Source organism: Nuphar pumila, chromosome 5, assembly GCF_984573655.1.
Source record: "Nuphar pumila chromosome 5, dmNupPumi1.hap1.1, whole genome shotgun sequence".
In the NCBI taxonomy this organism is placed as follows: Eukaryota; Viridiplantae; Streptophyta; class Magnoliopsida; order Nymphaeales; family Nymphaeaceae; genus Nuphar; species Nuphar pumila.
In genome coordinates, this window is record NC_143253.1 from 21,825,539 (window position 1) to 21,842,741 (window position 17,203).

A 17,203-nucleotide genomic window follows, 5' to 3' on the forward strand; every position below is an offset into this window, starting at 1 on the left:
AATTACAAAAGGAGTATCGTGAATGCGTTAAGGAGGAGGACAACAGGTTTAAGAAGGAGCTTGCTGAGATGATACAAATGACTAACCATATTAAAAAACACGCTTCCAGCATTATATATTGGCTCATTGATGCAAAATCTCAACTAAAGGCAGTCAAACCTGAGCCGGAAGGGATTGCCCCCAACCTGTTTGGTGAAATGTCTGAACCAAGTAGGGTTGCTTCCTATGCTACTCCAAGAGATCCAAAATGGCTGAAGCCAGATGGCAAAGATGAGTCTTAAGGGCGAAACACTGTTACCTGCCACGTGTCCGATGTAATATTTGAATCATGCTAGCAGGGTGGGATTGCATGCCACTTGAGTTCAGTTGCGCCTAAAGAGACCTTTGAGCAATGCACATTACAATCAACCCTTCTGCGGTATTGTAGCAAGGTACCCAATACATCACAACAACAGAATTGTGACTTTCGTCAATCCGTGAGAAATTTTTTGGCACGATTTGTTGCATTGGATTTATAATTAAATTTTCTATTTTCTAGCCGAGCACGCAAGTCACAACCCCAAATTTGTCTTGTATTATGTGCAAAATACTCAAAACTAGACACTCTGCTTTCCATAGTTATTGAGAGTGACTATACATCAACCATTGTGAGGATGACCACGTCCGATGGGGATCCGAGTGAAGGGATAAAAGAAGGCATGTCTGAAGCACAATACCCCAATGCCTTCTATAGGTACACTGAAGTGCAACAAGAGCCCGATTCAGTTGTGGGCAAAATGAGTGCTAATATGACTGTGTCGATTATTGCCTCGACCATAGCTGCACGCTGGTAAGGTCAACAATCTGATGCACGCTATGTGTTCAAGGTGATGTTTGGTACAATTGACAACCAATTATTTGGTCACTATCTTAGCAACCACTTAGATGGTTGACTTATGGCAAAAGGAGAAAATTTTTCCCGAGTGTTTGATCTAGGAGGAGAGGTTGATTACAAAGATGTTACCCCGAGTTTCTGCCTTGAGGACAAGGAGTGTTTGAGAGGGGTGGATTGTTACAGACCATTTTTTTGCCCCCAAGTTCGACCCAAAATATCCACCCCAGTGGTAGCTGCCCAACATGTTTGAGACTACATTAATTACCAGAGTTCACCCCAGCCTGGAGTTCTACCCCGGCTGGGACTCTAGTGGGATGCCCTTCTTGAAATATCATCTAGAGAGGGACTTTGGATGTACATGTTATCTTGATTATTTTTGTTCTATAAATAGGCATGTATAACTCCTCCATTTTTAAATAAAATTTATTGAGTTGTTCCTTTAAATTTTGTTTAGGATTCTTGTGTATGAGTGCTCTTTGAAGAAAAGACTTTGCTCCCTCACCAGTCTATCCACCCTCGCTCATCACCGGCTAGTCGAAAACATGTTTCTACCTTTCAGTTGTGCCCTCTACCTACCACCTAAATTCTTGTGCCTAGCCAAGAGAGACACATCTCTCTCCCAACAATTACTTTATCCCTTGTTGTGTCACTACCCTGAACACGTCCAACCTGCCCTCTTTTTTGTTATCGTGTCTAGAGAAGTGACACGCCTCTGCCACCCTCTGTGTGTTGTGATTTTCCCCTGTGCTCACTTAGCTTTCGCACCCTGCCCACTCTGCTTGCCCCTATGATAATTAAATCCTATGATCATCTATTTCACTCGTGTTACTCTCTCTGATCCCATTTTGCCCCACTTGAAACAAAAAAGAGAGGTATGATACTTCAGGGGATTTCAAAGATAAAAAAGGCAATCCATTGGTAATCATTGCCATATATGTTATATACTAGATGAATCTATTAAATGTAATTATTGTGTTTTTGTTTTCACTCTCTTTTTTTTATCAAGAAACATGCTTTAGATAGAGTTGTTCCAAAATAAAAAACATAACTTTTGTGTTGTAACTTTTTTTATGCAATGTAGGTTTTTGTTTTTATTGGTATAAAAAATATTGTCTAAATATCAAAAATCATATTTTGAAACACATTCATTACTAATTAAACTACAAGTATCATATATGTGGTCTAATCCATGAAACACTCACTAGATGGAGAATGAGCTTATACATTTGGACCTTCTTTTGGTTGGAGAGTTTGATTTACGAAAAATAATTGTAAATGGGCTTATACATTTGGACCTTTTGCCAAAATTTACCCCATGTCCAAAATTTTGATTTTCAACCCTTTTAGGACTTTTTTGCTCCTCTATAAATATAGCACGATGTTCGCAAATCATTGTTGTGAATGTTTCAAAAATATGTGAACATTTTTTTAATAAAAAAAATCTCATAAGGGGCACAAGCAGAAGAATATGATCATCATAATTTATCATTGCAAATGTCCTCAAAATGTGTGAACCTCCTTTTTCTAAAAACAACTGCATAAGGGACATTCATAAATGGAGTTCGACCTTCACAACTCAAGGTTGTAAATGTTTCCAAGACATACAAACCTTTTTTTACTAAAACAATGCATAAGAGGCACAAGCAGGAGGACATTCACAAATACAACCTTCGCAACTCACGGTTGCGAAGATCCCCAAAATGTGAAAACCTCCTTTCACTAGAATCACATAAGGGGAACAAGTAGGAGGACTTTCGCAAATGTTTGAGCACATTCACATGCAAAGGCCAAGACACTCACAAATGTGAGTATTTAGTTAAAGAAGGTTCACACATTTTGGTGACCTTCGCAACTCATGGTTGTGAATGTTTCAAAAATGTGCGAACCTTATTTTACTAAAATCGTATAAGGGGCACAAGAAGTAGGACATTCACAAATGTGTAAGGACATTCATATGCAAAAGTCAAGACATTCACAAATGTGAGAGCATTTAGTTAAAGAAGGTCGTAATGTATTTGAGAATGTCTTCTTGCCTATGCTCCTTATGCATTTTTTTACTAAAAGGAGGTTTGCACATTTTGGAGATATTTTCAACAATGAGTTGCAAACTTCATGTTGCGGAGGGGCAAAAATATCTTAAAAAAGTCAAAAATCAAAATTTTGGACATGAGGAGAATTTCAAAAAATTGTGAGGCTTTTTTGAAAGTGTGCCATTTTGTAAAGATAATATGATCATTTTCCATTTCATTTACATAGATCTAAGCTCCAAAAACAAAATCTTACCTTTGGGTCATTCTTAACATGCTCTATTTACAATTTTCATGTTTTAAAGTTGACTCAAACATGACTTTTATATCATTTTTAAACCTACATGAATTGTGAACCCTTGATTTTCACCATCTCAAAAATCAAATCTTATGGTATGTTAGAAGCATCTACTATGCTAATTAAACTATGTTAAACACATCTATATGGTTAGATCTAACATTTAGTGGCTAAATCTTTACTACAAACTAAAGTGTGTGCACCATATCATGATACATAACTACCACTTTCTCTCTCTTTATATATATATATATATATGTGTGTGTGTGAACATATTAGGCCCTTTTTTCTCGTGATGCCCCCACAGTTTGAAAAAGAGGCAACACCAGCACATTTCTCTCTCTCTCTCTCTCTCTCTCTCTATATATATATATATATATATATATATATATATATATATATATATATATATATACATTCTCCCTCTCCTGAGTCCTGACTACTGCTCCCTGTTTTGTCTTGATTTTGTTCTGTTCATTCTTTTTTTCTCCATCTTTAGTGCATGTTGTATAGTTATTGGCAGTGAATAAAAGGGAGCCTGCCCCACCGAGGAAAAAAGAACACTTGTCCAGACTGGTAAATGAGATCTGAATCCTCAGTAAGCCTGCAGTGTCTCCCAAAATTCGTGGTAGATGGGCTGGTAATAATGCCCCTGTTGGATGCTAGACCTAGGCGCCCACTTGCAGTCACCTAAACCTTTCCCAATTCGGTGCATTTGGGTTAGGGCTGGAAAACGAACCGAGCAGCTCGCGGCTCTCGTTCATGATCGTTTCGTTTAGATGGTGAGCCGAGCCACGAGTTGCTTGTTTAGCATGTACGAGTTGAGCACGAACAAAGGGTGTTCGTATGAGCTCGAAAAAAGATTTTATATATATATATATATATATATATATATATATATATATATATATATCATAAAGGATGGTTCTGGGTGGTTGGTCAGGTGCTGTAATTTGTATACACGAGTCAGCTTGGACTTGGCTCGCTTCGCCTAGACTCGAGTTCGAGATGGGCCAACTGGTAAATGCGCCCAGCCCGAACACTAAATCGGTGGCCTGACAATTCAAGGCCGATACCGATACGGACAACATTGTACAGAACACGATTCGGCATGCAGATATACCTGTATTTATTACTTTTAATCATGAAGCATTTTTATATATTAAACACTAAAAATCCGTTCTCGTGTTTCAGTTTTTCATTAAAATAACGTGTTCGAGTCGTATTTCATATTCGTATCCCTGTTCACATCTCACGTGGCACAGTACGGCAGACTAAATAAAAACAACCTGAAAATGGTGAAAAGATCAGGTGCAATATGATTGCACAAACATGTGCATTAAGCACATGATCACCCTCCATCTTGGGGACAGGGCCTGTCAGGTGTGAGACCCAAGACCTCCGGAGGGTGATGGAGTGAATAATGCACAAATTTTTGTGCAATCATATTGCACCCGATCCGGACTCATGAAAATGAGCGAGTCCAGCATCACGCAGTCCCTCAGGGCCCACCCCAACCGTCTGCCAAAGTGCAAAAAGAGAAAAGAAAAAATATCTCACACGGGTTTTCACCTTAAAAACAAGTCGTTAAACATTGGCCTCCATCTTTTAAGCTGGGCTTCGTGCCTACGGATATCTTTTCCAGAGCTTAAACGTGGCAATAGAATCTTGAAGGGCCTTGTTGTTTAAAGTTTTAACGAAGTCATGAGATTGTTTTTTCGAATTCCGCAGGTCTTTTTATTTTACTTTTTTAAACGAGCCCCCCACTCCGTTGTTGGAGTATAAGATATAAATAGAGATGGAGACGGAGAAAGGGACGTGTGCCGGCAAGATTATCAAGATCGTCGGGGCCTCGCGGTTGAAATCCTCCCCGTCAAAAACTGTTCAACTTTTCTCAAGTAAAAGAATCAAAAGCGGACCAAGAGAAAGAAGAGGGAAGGAAAAGCAGAGAGAGAGAGCGAAGACGCTGAGCCGTCCCGTGGAGACGCCATTGACTCCAACGTCTTTTTCCCACCTAAAAATTTGCGCGTTTTTTCATCGGACGGCGAGGACTCATTCCAGGAGCCTTTCCATTGTCCGATCCGACGATCGGAACCCCATCCTCCGTTTCCTCGCTTGAATAGTAGGTCGTAAAAGCTAGGCTTCCTTCTAGGATTGGTGGACGCACGAAACTTCGAGGGAATTATTTGATTTTGGGGTCTCGGAGTGATATTTAGGTCAATTTTTGCGTGGCCTTTAAGGGTTTGGTGGAGAATTGGGTTCCCCGCGGCTGATTCTCGGGTTCGGTTGCGTTTTAAACCAGAGATGTGGTTATTTTGACGGGTTGCTGAAGATTCGGGTGGGAATTCGATTTTCCTCGTTGAATTTCGAGGCGTTTCTAATATTGATTGTGTTTTGTAGCAAAATTGAGGATATTTTGCCGAGCTATTGGGAATCGGGGGAAGTTTTTGAATTTTTCCGAGTGATTCGGAAGCTAATTGCGTTTTGGAGTAAAGTTTTGAGTTATTTTGCGGAGCTAATTATCAGGTTGAATTTTGAGTAATTTGAGAGTTTGCTTGCGTTTGAAGCAAAATTCGAGTCAGTTTACTGAGTTTTTGAGGGATTGGACGAGTTCCGGAGTTAAGTTTCTAAGTTATTTTGCAGAGCTATCCGGGATCTAGTGCAAAATTTGGTTTTCTCCGGTTGAGTTTTGAGAAATTCGAGAGTTTCCTTGCATTTGAAGCAAGATTTGAGTTAGTTTACCGAGTCGTTGAGGAATTGGACGCGATTTTCACGCCCTACGCTTGGGAGCCGTTTGATTATTTCATTGAAGTATTTTAGGCATTCGGTAAGTTTCATTGATTTTCTTGTATGTTACTTGTGAAGAACATGTGTTTGATCTTTTAGAATTGGTGCTTCTCATATGAGGGATCCAATAAAATTCGGTTTTAATCTGGTAGATTAATTAACCGGTATGCTTAACTTTTTGACTGACTGAATTGATTTGGTGAAATATATCACTCATATTTGAGCCCTACAAAGATTGAAAACTGAAACTGTCACATAGATTATCTAATTTGACATTCCAATTAGTGAAATGAATGACACTTTCATCATTACGCAGATATGAATAAATGACTCTTTGAATTGCTATGAAGGATGGCATCAACTTGTCATCTCTTTGTTGCGTCGATTTCTCTTGCTTGAATTAATTCACGTTATTTGCTAGATCTTTATTCTAATGTTTATTCTTGTACGAGGTAGTCTTATTTTAACTGGAATAATTGCGTTCTCTTCTTGTTAAGGCTTTATATTTCCCAGCGAAGAAATGATGGAACTAGAGTTTGATGTGTGTGCATGCGCGCATGAATTGACATATTCTTCTGTTCGTGTGTGCATGCATACGTTCATGTGTGTATGTTATTGTGTAATAATCGCCAATAAGGATGTTGGAATGGGAGTATTTAAGAATAATTCATTTTTCTTGGTTACTTTCACGGTAAACTAGGCAAATTTCTAAAGAAAAGAATTTATTTGAATCTAGAAAAATATAAGATTGAAAATTTGTCATGAAATTATCTCTATGAAATCTTAACATTAAGTTGAATAGGTGTAAATTGAAATCCCAGAGCTGTCAAAGAATTTTCAAACTGTTGTATACATAAAGTGAACGGTTCAATTTCTTTATATCTGTGATTGTGACTTACTCTCTTCTCTTTGGTTCTGAATATAGCAATCACAAAGGACTTAGAAAATAAAAACGGTTTGAGTAAAGAAGGAAAAGAATCTTGTAAGTTATAGATGATATATGGTTAAAACTGTTTTTATGTCTTTTTGGGAAAACCTACATTCATATGATGTTGCCTGCTTTTAACTTTCTAAAGAAGAGAATTAACACAAAAGGTGCAAATTTTTACTTTATTTTTTCTTAATTGTGTTGGGACATGTATTAACATGCATAAAGTGATAAATACTTGAACCTCACTATAATCCTTGATCCCCTTCTAAAGCAATTGATCATTAACTTACGTCCTGAACTCTTTGTTTTTCTGTTTTAGTTTGGATCAGACTAAATCGAGTATAAGAAACTGAGGTATTTCCTGCACCTTCATTTTTATTAAACCATATTGTATTGCCACCTCCATTTAAATAATTTTCCAGTTAGTTAAATATTCTCAGTCAGTGATCATGTGGATCTTGACATGCTTTCAAAAGCAGCAAGTGCTAGCTTGGTGCAGTTACATATATCATTCAAGGAACATGGGATGGGGAAACATCTACAAGAGGCGCATGAAAGTCTTTGCTGTTGCCTTTCTGATATATCTTGACTATAAGGTTTGCTTTGTTTGGTTAATTTTGACATTGGTTCTGGCATCAGTTCAATTTGATTTCTTTATGGGATAAATTTTTTTCGAACTTGTATCTTAGGGACATTGCTATAAGTTTTACCTTAAGTAATTTGTAGGCTCTTCAGAAAAGAGAGGGATGGATTAGGAAAGCTAAACGGGCTGCTCTGTGGGAAGCTGTTCATGAGCGCAATGCCAGACGTCTTCTAAATTTGCTAATTGAGTTGGAAGGGTTGTGGGTAAAGTTTGGTCAATATTTGTCTTCACGGGCAGATGTGCTTCCTGAGGCCTATATATCTCTGCTCAAGCAGTTACAGGATTCTCTTCCTCCTCGTCCTTTGGAAGAGGTAATCTTGAGAAGTTATATTAAAGAAGTTAAAGTCCTGATCCTCTGTTTCTTCCTCAAATTGTCATGCTGTGATTCATGAGAAGTGTGAGAAATAAAAAAAGAATGGTACATCTTCTGTATGTTCAGGTCTGTCACACAATAGAGAAAGAGTTGGGGCAATCAATGAAGGATCTTTTCTCTGATTTCATTGAAACACCACTTGCTACAGCATCAGTAAGTTCCTGGGATGGACATATAGTTGTGATTTTCAATTGTAAATGTTTGATCTCTTGCACAAAAGTTGTCATTTTTTTCTCCCCACTGTTTTAGTGGTATCACTCTCTATTTTGTGCATTACTTTCATGATGGATTTCAGATAGCTCAAGTTCATCGGGCATGCCTAAAGGATGGGAAACAAGTTGTTGTCAAGATTCAACATGAGGGCATCAAGGCAGTCATACTAGAGGTTCTTATGTTTTCACATTATTCATGTGAACTAAGTCCGGTTCAGGGGCATTATATAATTAGAAGTTCATTTATGTGTAGGATTTGAAAAATGCAAAGGCAATAGTTGACTGGATTGCATGGGCAGAGCCACAGTATGATTTTAATCCATTGATAGATGAGTGGTGCAAGGAAGCACCGAAAGAGCTTGACTTTAATCGTGAAGCTGGTGAGCGCCAATTTTAGTTTCCTCAGTCTAAACTTTCAAATGAAACATTGAGCATTTAAACATCTACTCATGATTGTGTTAGTTCACAAATTAGTCACATAACCTTGAGCTTGAAAAGATTGAGTTTTTCTCTAGCTTGTTTTGATGAAAATGCTTGCACATTGAACTTGCATATGCAATAACAGATAACACAAGGACAGTGTCCAAAAATCTTGGCTGCAAAAGCATGTCTTCCAGTTCTGTTGATCGTGTCAATGTATTAATTCCAGAAGTTATACAGGTAATGTTTTGAATCATTTTCTTTACTATTTGTATAACTTATGTGTGGAGCGCATTTCTCTATAGTTCTAAAGTTTATTTATGCCATGTTTCACTCTTCTTGTTACAGTCAACTGAAAAGGTACTAATCCTAGATTTTATGGATGGGATTCGGCTAAATGACCATGAGTCTTTGGAGGCATTAGGAGTTGATAAACAAAAAATTGTTGAAGAAATCACCCGTGCTTATGCACACCAAATATATGTTGATGGATTTTTCAATGGTGATCCTCATCCTGGTATGTTTTCAGTACTGCTTTGCGGTTTCCTGAAACTTTTCATCTCTTCCTACTGAGAATTGATACGTGTGCTCATCTTTTTTGCATTTTTTAATGGTCTGACCTTATTGCATTGTAGATCAATGATTCTGATTTTTTTAGAATTAGTTATCCGTGTTTCTTTCCAGAATATATGTATTTTTTCTTTTTGTGAATTCCATTAGCACCTGATATCATGCAAATAACAGCATGACAGGACTTGGCATCATTCTAGCTCACGGTAACACTCATGATATAGTTATAAATCTCTCCCTTAGCTGTATCAAGTTTTGGTTCCTCTTCTTTGTTTAAAGAGCATTATTCTCATGCTGATCTTTAAAGAGCATTTTTTCTTGAGGTCAGAAAAGAGAAGGGGATTTCCCAATGGAGACATCACCCATTGTGGGTGGCATGATTCTGTATTTATATTATAATGTAGAAAGTACAATAATACTCCTCACTTAGTTGGGTATTTATAATATACACATTACATCATGATTCTCATGGATCCGGTTAACACGCCCCCTCAAACTGAATATGGTGGAGAACCATGGAAAATTTGGATTTTAAATCTCAGTACCGATTTATTGGAATTGCCTTGGTGAATAAATCTGTCGCTTGGTCTTCTCCGCGAATAAACACAGGATAAATCTCCTTGGATTCAACTTTTTCTCTGATGAAATGGTGGTCTATTTCCACATGTTTCATTTTTCTATGCTGAACTAGATTAGTGAAAATAGAAATTGCACTGCGGTTGTCACTGTAATGAAATGGACTAAATCCAAAGTATGTCGCTTATAGACATGCAAGAACACACTTCAATCAAGTAAAATACTTGATTGAATAAACCGCACCACCCTCACAAGGGTCAAAAATATCTTTGTTATTGCATAGGAGAGCTCTTGGAAGAGTTGAATATACAAAGGCCTTGAAGGCCTATTTATAATACAAAGGGACACAAAGGGGGCAGCTCCAAGTGGCTGTTGGGCTGCTCCCAACGGCCGTTGGGGGCAGCTCCAACAACTAGTTGGAGCTGTCCCATCAAATCTGAAAAAAACAGAAAAAGTACAAAAAATAAAAATAAAAACTAAAAATAAAATGTGGTCAGCCCCTAATGGGCTGATGCCTATTACAGTGAAAAGACCAAAATACCCCTGATGGGTATTTCAGTTCACACACACACACACACACACACACACACACACACACACACACACACACACACACACACACACACATATATATATATATTTATATGTCAGATTCACAGGGATTCAGCCAACTAGGTGCCACACCCGCGTCGACGCGATGCGGGTGTGGGTGCGGCACCCGGTGCGATCAACCTGACCCTGGGTGTGGTCAACGCACCCAGTGTCATTTATGTCCAACTTTTGGACTTTATATATATAATTTCACCCAGGGTCGTTTATGTCCAACTTTTGGACTTTATATATATAATTTTTTATATTTTTGCCGCAACCCCGCACCCAAGTTTTTTGAAAGTGCCGCACCCCCGCACCCGCATCCATGTGACACACACACATATATATACTGCATGAACTAGAGAGCTGGAGATGGACTGGTACAAGCTACATAAAATATGTTTAATCCAAGTGACTTTAGCAGTCACGGCTGCCATGGCCCTATACTTTGCCTCGGTACTAGACCACGCAACTGTTTTCTGCTTTTTGCTTGCCCAGGAGACCAGATGAATGCCTAAATATACACCATAACCTGTGACTGATCTCCTTGTAGTTGGATCATGAGCCCAATCAACATCCGAGTATGCAATCACCTTGATGGAATGATGGGTATGCTCACGAATCGGTCTCATGTAAACAAGTCCATCAGAAAGAGTGCCTTTGATATACAGCAGGATTCACTTCACCGCTTCCATATGCTTTGTTTGAATCCTATGCATGTACTGAAATACCTGATTCACGACAAAAATTAAATCAGGTCTAGTGAAGATCAAATACTAAAGAGATTCGACTATGCTCCGGTATTTTTCGGGATCTTCCAAATAGGTATCATATGTTGAGTCTGTACTCAAATGCATGTGAACAACCATCGAAGTATCCATGGGCTTGTTGTAGAATATCACGGACATACTTTTGTTGGAAAAGAATAAGGCGATTGGGTTGCTGGTCCAGCTGCACTCCAAGGAAGAATCAAAATGACCCAAGTCTTTCATATAAAACACCTTGTGCAACAATAATTTTATCTCATTAATCTTTGCTGAGCTATTTCCTTAATGATGATGTCATCGATCTAAACCAATATAATAGTGATATCCAACTGTACTTTTTGCACGAATAAAGAGTAGTCACAATAGCTTTTTTGAAATCAAAGAGTTTTCACAACAGTACTGAAAGTATCAAACCATGTTCGAGAAGCCTGCTTAAGACCGTAAATGGTTTTTTGCAATCTCAGCACAGAGGTGTTTGGGTCTCCTTCTAAATACCCAAGTAGATGCTCCATATACACTTCACACAAATCCCCATGTAGAAACACATTTTTAACATCTAATTGTAATAATCTCTATCTATGTTATATGACCAATGATAAGACAATTTGAATTGTTTCCATTCTAACCACAAGGCTGAATGTTTCATCAAAGTCCAAGCCATGCTCCTGTGTATACCCCTTTGCCACCAGTCTAGCTTTGAAATGCTCAATGCTGCCATCTGACCTGCATTTAACTTTATATACCCATCAACATCCAACAATATTCTTATTTGGTGGCCTGAGAATCACTTCCCATGTATGACATTCATGGAGTGCAGCAATTTCATCGTTTATAGCCTCTGTCCAGCAAGAATCAAGGCTTGCTTTAGCAAAAGGCTTGGGCTCTTGAATATATTTAAGAGTTGCAACATATGTGTAAAAATCTAATGAAAAGGATTCATAGCTTGCCCGTCTAGATGGCGGATTCCTGACTCGAGTACTCATATGAGTGGGAGCATTTGCTGAAGATCCTAAATTTGAACCATCATGCGTTGAAGTTGTAGTCGCATGATTAGGAGTTTCTATTGGCTGTTGCTGTTGATCCGAAATAGAAGAAAATACAACACCTCGTGATGGCATCGCTGGACTCTTGTGGTGGTCTCCTTCTAGCATAGACCTGATCAAAGAAAGAAAACTTATTTGCCTTTGGTGCATGAGAATCCAGATCAGCAATCGTGTTGAGCAAAGATAGGACATCAACATCATGATTTCCTGCACTCGTTACCACATGTGAGGAAGGCCAAAAATAATGCAAGAGGTCGGAATTAGATGATTTTTGCTGGCTGCCACATATATTCTCATCGAAAATATGTCGTGAAATGATAACTTTGTTAGCAGCATGATCAAAACAATGATAGTCCATAAATTTATCATCATACCTAGTGAATTGGCATTCCGTGGCCTTGGGAGATAGTTTATTTCTCAGAGACTTGTCGATATAAACAAAACATCAACAACTATAGGCTTTTAGCCTTGTGTAATCCGGATGCACACCATACAATAGAAAATGGGTTGACTCTCCTCCAAGAGTGGACAAGGACATTCTGTTTATTAAGTGAACTGTTGTGTGAAAAGATGTAAAAGTATCTTCAACAAGATACCAAGAACAATATTACAATATTCTTGGAAACAAATGTGAACACACGCACAACAAGAACACTTGTGCACAAAGAGCACAATACAAACTCACAAATGCACAAATGTGAACCCAAAAGTCATAAGTTCCACTAAAAGAGCTTGGGCTATAATCCCACAAGCTTACAAATACAAGGGAAGAGGCCCTTATTTATAGGGCAAGAGAGAGCCTTGGGAGGGTCTCTACATATAGTTGTTGGAGCCCCTCCAACGGTCATAAATGTGACTGTTGGAGGGGTCCAACGACTAGTGTGTTGGCTCCCCAAGGTAAAGTACATTGTACTAAAAAGAAATAAAAAGATTTAAAAGAAAAAGAAATTGCAAAAATAAATTACAATCATATTCAAGAAATTGAATATGCGTAAAAAGACCAAACTACCCCTACGACTATTATTAGAAAATATATATATTTTATATATATAAAAAGTAGATACATATACATATATATTAATATATGTATATGTATTACCTTATATATATAATATATATAATAGGTTACATGGTTTGAATACATAATTTAACACCCCCCCCCTAAAACTTAGGGCAGGATGACCGGGAGTTTGCTAAGGAGGAAGTTGAAGCGCGGAGCACACAAAGCTTTAGTGAAGAAATCTGCCAACTGGTATTCTGACGTGACATATGGAAGATCAATGATTCCTTTGAAATACGCCTCACGAACATAGTGACAGTCCATCTCGATGTGTTTAGTCCGCTCATGAAAAGTGTGATTTTTGGCAATATAATTGTACTTTTGTTGTCACAACACAACTTGATAGGCCCTTCTATTTTGATTCCCATGTCTTCTAGCAACTGATGAATTCATACAATTTCCATGGTAGTAGTTGCCATGGCACGATATTCAGCTTCAGTCGAAGATTGAGAAACTTTTTGTTGCTTCTTACATCTCCACAAAATCAGTGAGTCTCCTAAGAACACACAAAAACCAGTGGTGGAGTGACGGTTATTTGGGTCACCTCTCCAATCAGAGTCAGTATAAGCAATTAACTTTAAATCTGAAGAAGAGGAAAGAAAAACTCCTTTATTTAGAGTGCCCTTTATGTATCTTACGACTTGCAAGATGGCACTCATGTGGACTGAAGTTGGTGCATGCTGAAACAGACTTACAGTATGTACTGCATGAGAGATATCTGGTCTGATAATACTCAAATATATCAAAGATCCTACAAGTTGTCTGTAGGGGGTAGGATCTGAAAGGGGAACACCATCATCAATTTTCATTTTTGTTCCTACTATAGCAGGAGTTTTACAAACCTTTTCATCTGTAATGCCTAACCTGTCAATGATCTCAGAAGCAAGTTTAGTTTGAGATAAAAAGTACCCTCTATGAGAGTAAGCTACTTCAATACCCAAAAAATAAGTTAGAAAACCTAAATCAGACATTTTAAATTTATCTTTTAAAACTGACTTTATACTCTTAACCCCATTAGTATCACTTCCGGTAATGAGCATATTATCCACATACAACAACAAAATTACAATCCTTGCATTGGATTTTCTAACAAACAAAGCAGTGTCAGTAAAGCAAGAAGAAAAACCATTTTCCAACATCACATAATTAAACCTATCATACCAAGCCTTAGGGGCTTGCTTTAGGCCATAGAGTGCTTTCTTAAGACGAAACACTTTCCCTTTGGGAGTCTCCATTCCAGGTGGAGCATCCATATAAACTTCCTCATTCAAATCACCATTCAGGAAGGCATTCTTAACATCCATTTGATAGATGTTCCAATTGTTAATGGATGCAACAGTGACCATTCGGGCCACAGGTGCGAAAGTTTCTTCATAATCAATCCCATACTTTTGACTATAGCCCTTGGCAACTAATCGAGTCTTATATCTCTCAAGAGATCCATCGCTCTTAGTTTTAACCTTAAAGATCCATCTACACCCTATTGTTTTTTTACTCTTAGGAAGATCTTGAAATTCCCATGTCTTAGCCTTTTTTAGAGCTTTGAGTTCATTTTCCATTGCAACTATCCATTCAGGGCTTTTACTAGCTTCCACAAAGTTTCTAGGTTCTACATAAGAATGAATAGCACTAAGACAAACTCTATATCTGGGTGAAAATGAGTCATACAATATGAACCTAGATGGAGCCTTTCTGTGTCTTTCGGTTCTACGAAGATTTTCCTCTTCATGAGGAACAGTTTGACTATCATATCTTTCAAGAGCACTTCTAAAGGTGCTTCTATCTCTATAAATATAGGTGATGGGATCTCTAGATGGTCCTTCATTGATAGATTGTTGTGAGGAGATTTTCTCAATATCAATATCACTTGAGTCATTCTGATTTGACTCATCATCACTAGAATCATCATCTTTGGCTAATAGTTCAAATAAAAATGAATAGTCAACATTTTCATTATGTGATTCGGAACTTTCAAAACCACTAAGATTTTCCAAAAAACTCACATTTCTGGAAACATATAGTTTGTCATTTTTAATGTCATAACACCGAAAACCTTTATGGGTTTCTGAATACCCAAGAAAGGCACAAGTGATGGCCTTTGGCGAAAGCTTATCATTTTTATCTGTAAGGACAAACACTTACATCCAAATGCCCTTAACCTGCTATAATCAGGTTCTTTTTCATATAACTTTTCAAAAGGAGAAATTTTGCTTAAATTTTTCGATAGAAATCTATTTATGAGATATACCGAGGTAAGGGCGGCTTTAGCCCAGAGTTTCTTTGGAATGTTTTGCGAAATAAGCAAGCTTCTAGTAGTCTCTATAATATGCTTATGCTTCCGTTCGGTTAACCCATTTTGTTGCGGGGTTTTTGGACAAGATTTCTGATGGAGAATACCATAACTTTCAAGATAACTCTTGAATTCATTTGAAAGATATTCACCACCAGAGTCAGACCTAAGAATTTTTAAACTTCCATTAAATTGATTTAAAATCATCTATGAAATGTTTTAAAAGTTGAAAAAACTTCATGTTTATGTTTAAGAAAGTATATCCAACAAAACCTAGTGAAATCATCCACGAAAATAACATAATACGAGAATCCTCCTTTAGATATTACAGGAGCGGGACCCCATACATCGGAATGAACAATTTCAAAGGGTTTTGTCTAAAACATGGATCTTTGAGAAAAAGGTAGACTTTTCATTTTTCCAAGAATACAATCATTACAAACAAAATCTCCTTTACAAAGATGTTTAACAAAAGGCAAATAAGAGATTTTAACAATGTTGGGATGACCCGGTCTCTTATGCCATACATGAATATTTTTGTTTTGAACAACATTATAAAATTGATTCTTGGGGACTTGAAGAAAGTCAATGTAGTAGAGGTCACCTCTCCTAGAGCCTTCCCCAATCAATCTCCCGGACTGGCGATCCTGAATCCAACATTTATCAAAAGTGAATTTTACATCGCAACCATGATCCGAGAGTTGAGAGACCGAAAGTAAATTTAAATTTAGTTTAGGTATAAGACGGATTTTGGGGATAAAAAAATCTTGTTTTTCAAAATTTTCTATTCCTTTAATTTCAAGAGGTGTTCCACCCGCCGTTGAGACAAAGGATGGAATAGAACTTTTAGAAATTTCGGAAAGAGAACAAACACTTGGGGTCATATGAAAAGATGCGTCGGAATCTAAAAGCCAAGATATCTTACCGGAAGGCGAGGAGGTAGACATAACGGCTCCGGAAGTTCCTCCTTTGAGGAAAAGTTGCAAAGCTTCTACAATTTGATGAAGAGAAAGAGACCCATTTGATGTTGATGGTTGTTCCTCCGGTTGAGATGTCATGGCCATAGCAAGAATTTTCTTCCATTTAGGGCATATAGGTTTAATGTGTCCCGGTTCTTTAAAAAAATGACATGTAAGCTTGCTATAGTCTTTCTTCACTCCTTGACCACTTGAGTTTTGATTCTTGAAATGAGGAGACTTGTAAGACTTTAAATTACTCCCTGGTCTTGATACGACATTAGCACCTTCATTCTCTTCTAATTGTTAATCCCCATGCGAGTCTCTTATAGGCATATACGACATTAGAACACTTAGATGGTTCTTGCTAATTCCCATGCGAGTCTCTTCCCCACTAAGTTTAGTAATTACATCTTCAAGAGAAGGGGAAGTGAAAGCGGATAGAAGGGAAAACCGGATTTGTTCAAATTCGGGCCTAAGCCCATTCAAAAAATTGAAGAACCTATCTTCTTCTAATTGTTTGTGGCGAAGCTCTATTGCTTCTTCACTCCATTTTCGTTCGAGCATAGCAAGCTCGTCCTAAATAGAAGAGAGCTCGGCAAAGTACTCTCTTATAGACATCTCCCCTTGTTGAAGCGTTAGCGCCCTCTTTTGAAGATAATATTTATGGGATAAATCTCTAGACGTGTACATCTTCTCAAGATATTCCCAAGCTTGAGAGGCCTTCTTGAATTTGATGATATTTGCATTAATTCTTGTTTCTACGGAGGAAAAAATCCAAGAGA

General features: G+C 37.8%; 1 protein-coding gene across 2 annotated transcripts in view; it reads left to right on the forward strand.

Moving 5' to 3' along the window:
• Positions 1 to 5,132: 5,132 nt before the first annotated feature.
• Positions 5,133 to 17,203, forward strand: part of LOC149837079 (ABC1 family protein) — a 31,336-nt gene continuing 19,265 nt past the window's right edge. Inside the window, exons 1-10 of one of the 2 annotated variants that reach the window (XM_090005802.1) lie at positions 5,351 to 5,725; positions 5,843 to 6,026; positions 7,237 to 7,271; positions 7,397 to 7,513; positions 7,644 to 7,871; positions 8,000 to 8,086; positions 8,229 to 8,318; positions 8,399 to 8,525; positions 8,711 to 8,805; positions 8,914 to 9,082. In XM_090005802.1, coding sequence (XP_089861928.1) covers positions 7,439 to 7,513; positions 7,644 to 7,871; positions 8,000 to 8,086; positions 8,229 to 8,318; positions 8,399 to 8,525; positions 8,711 to 8,805; positions 8,914 to 9,082 — 871 coding nt within the window. In that variant the 5' untranslated portion in view covers positions 5,351 to 5,725; positions 5,843 to 6,026; positions 7,237 to 7,271; positions 7,397 to 7,438. Of the gene's footprint in view, positions 6,027 to 7,236; positions 7,272 to 7,393; positions 7,514 to 7,643; positions 7,872 to 7,999; positions 8,087 to 8,228; positions 8,319 to 8,398; positions 8,526 to 8,710; positions 8,806 to 8,913; positions 9,083 to 17,203 lie in introns of both variants that reach the window. The other variant, XM_090005803.1, reaches the window with a different exon arrangement.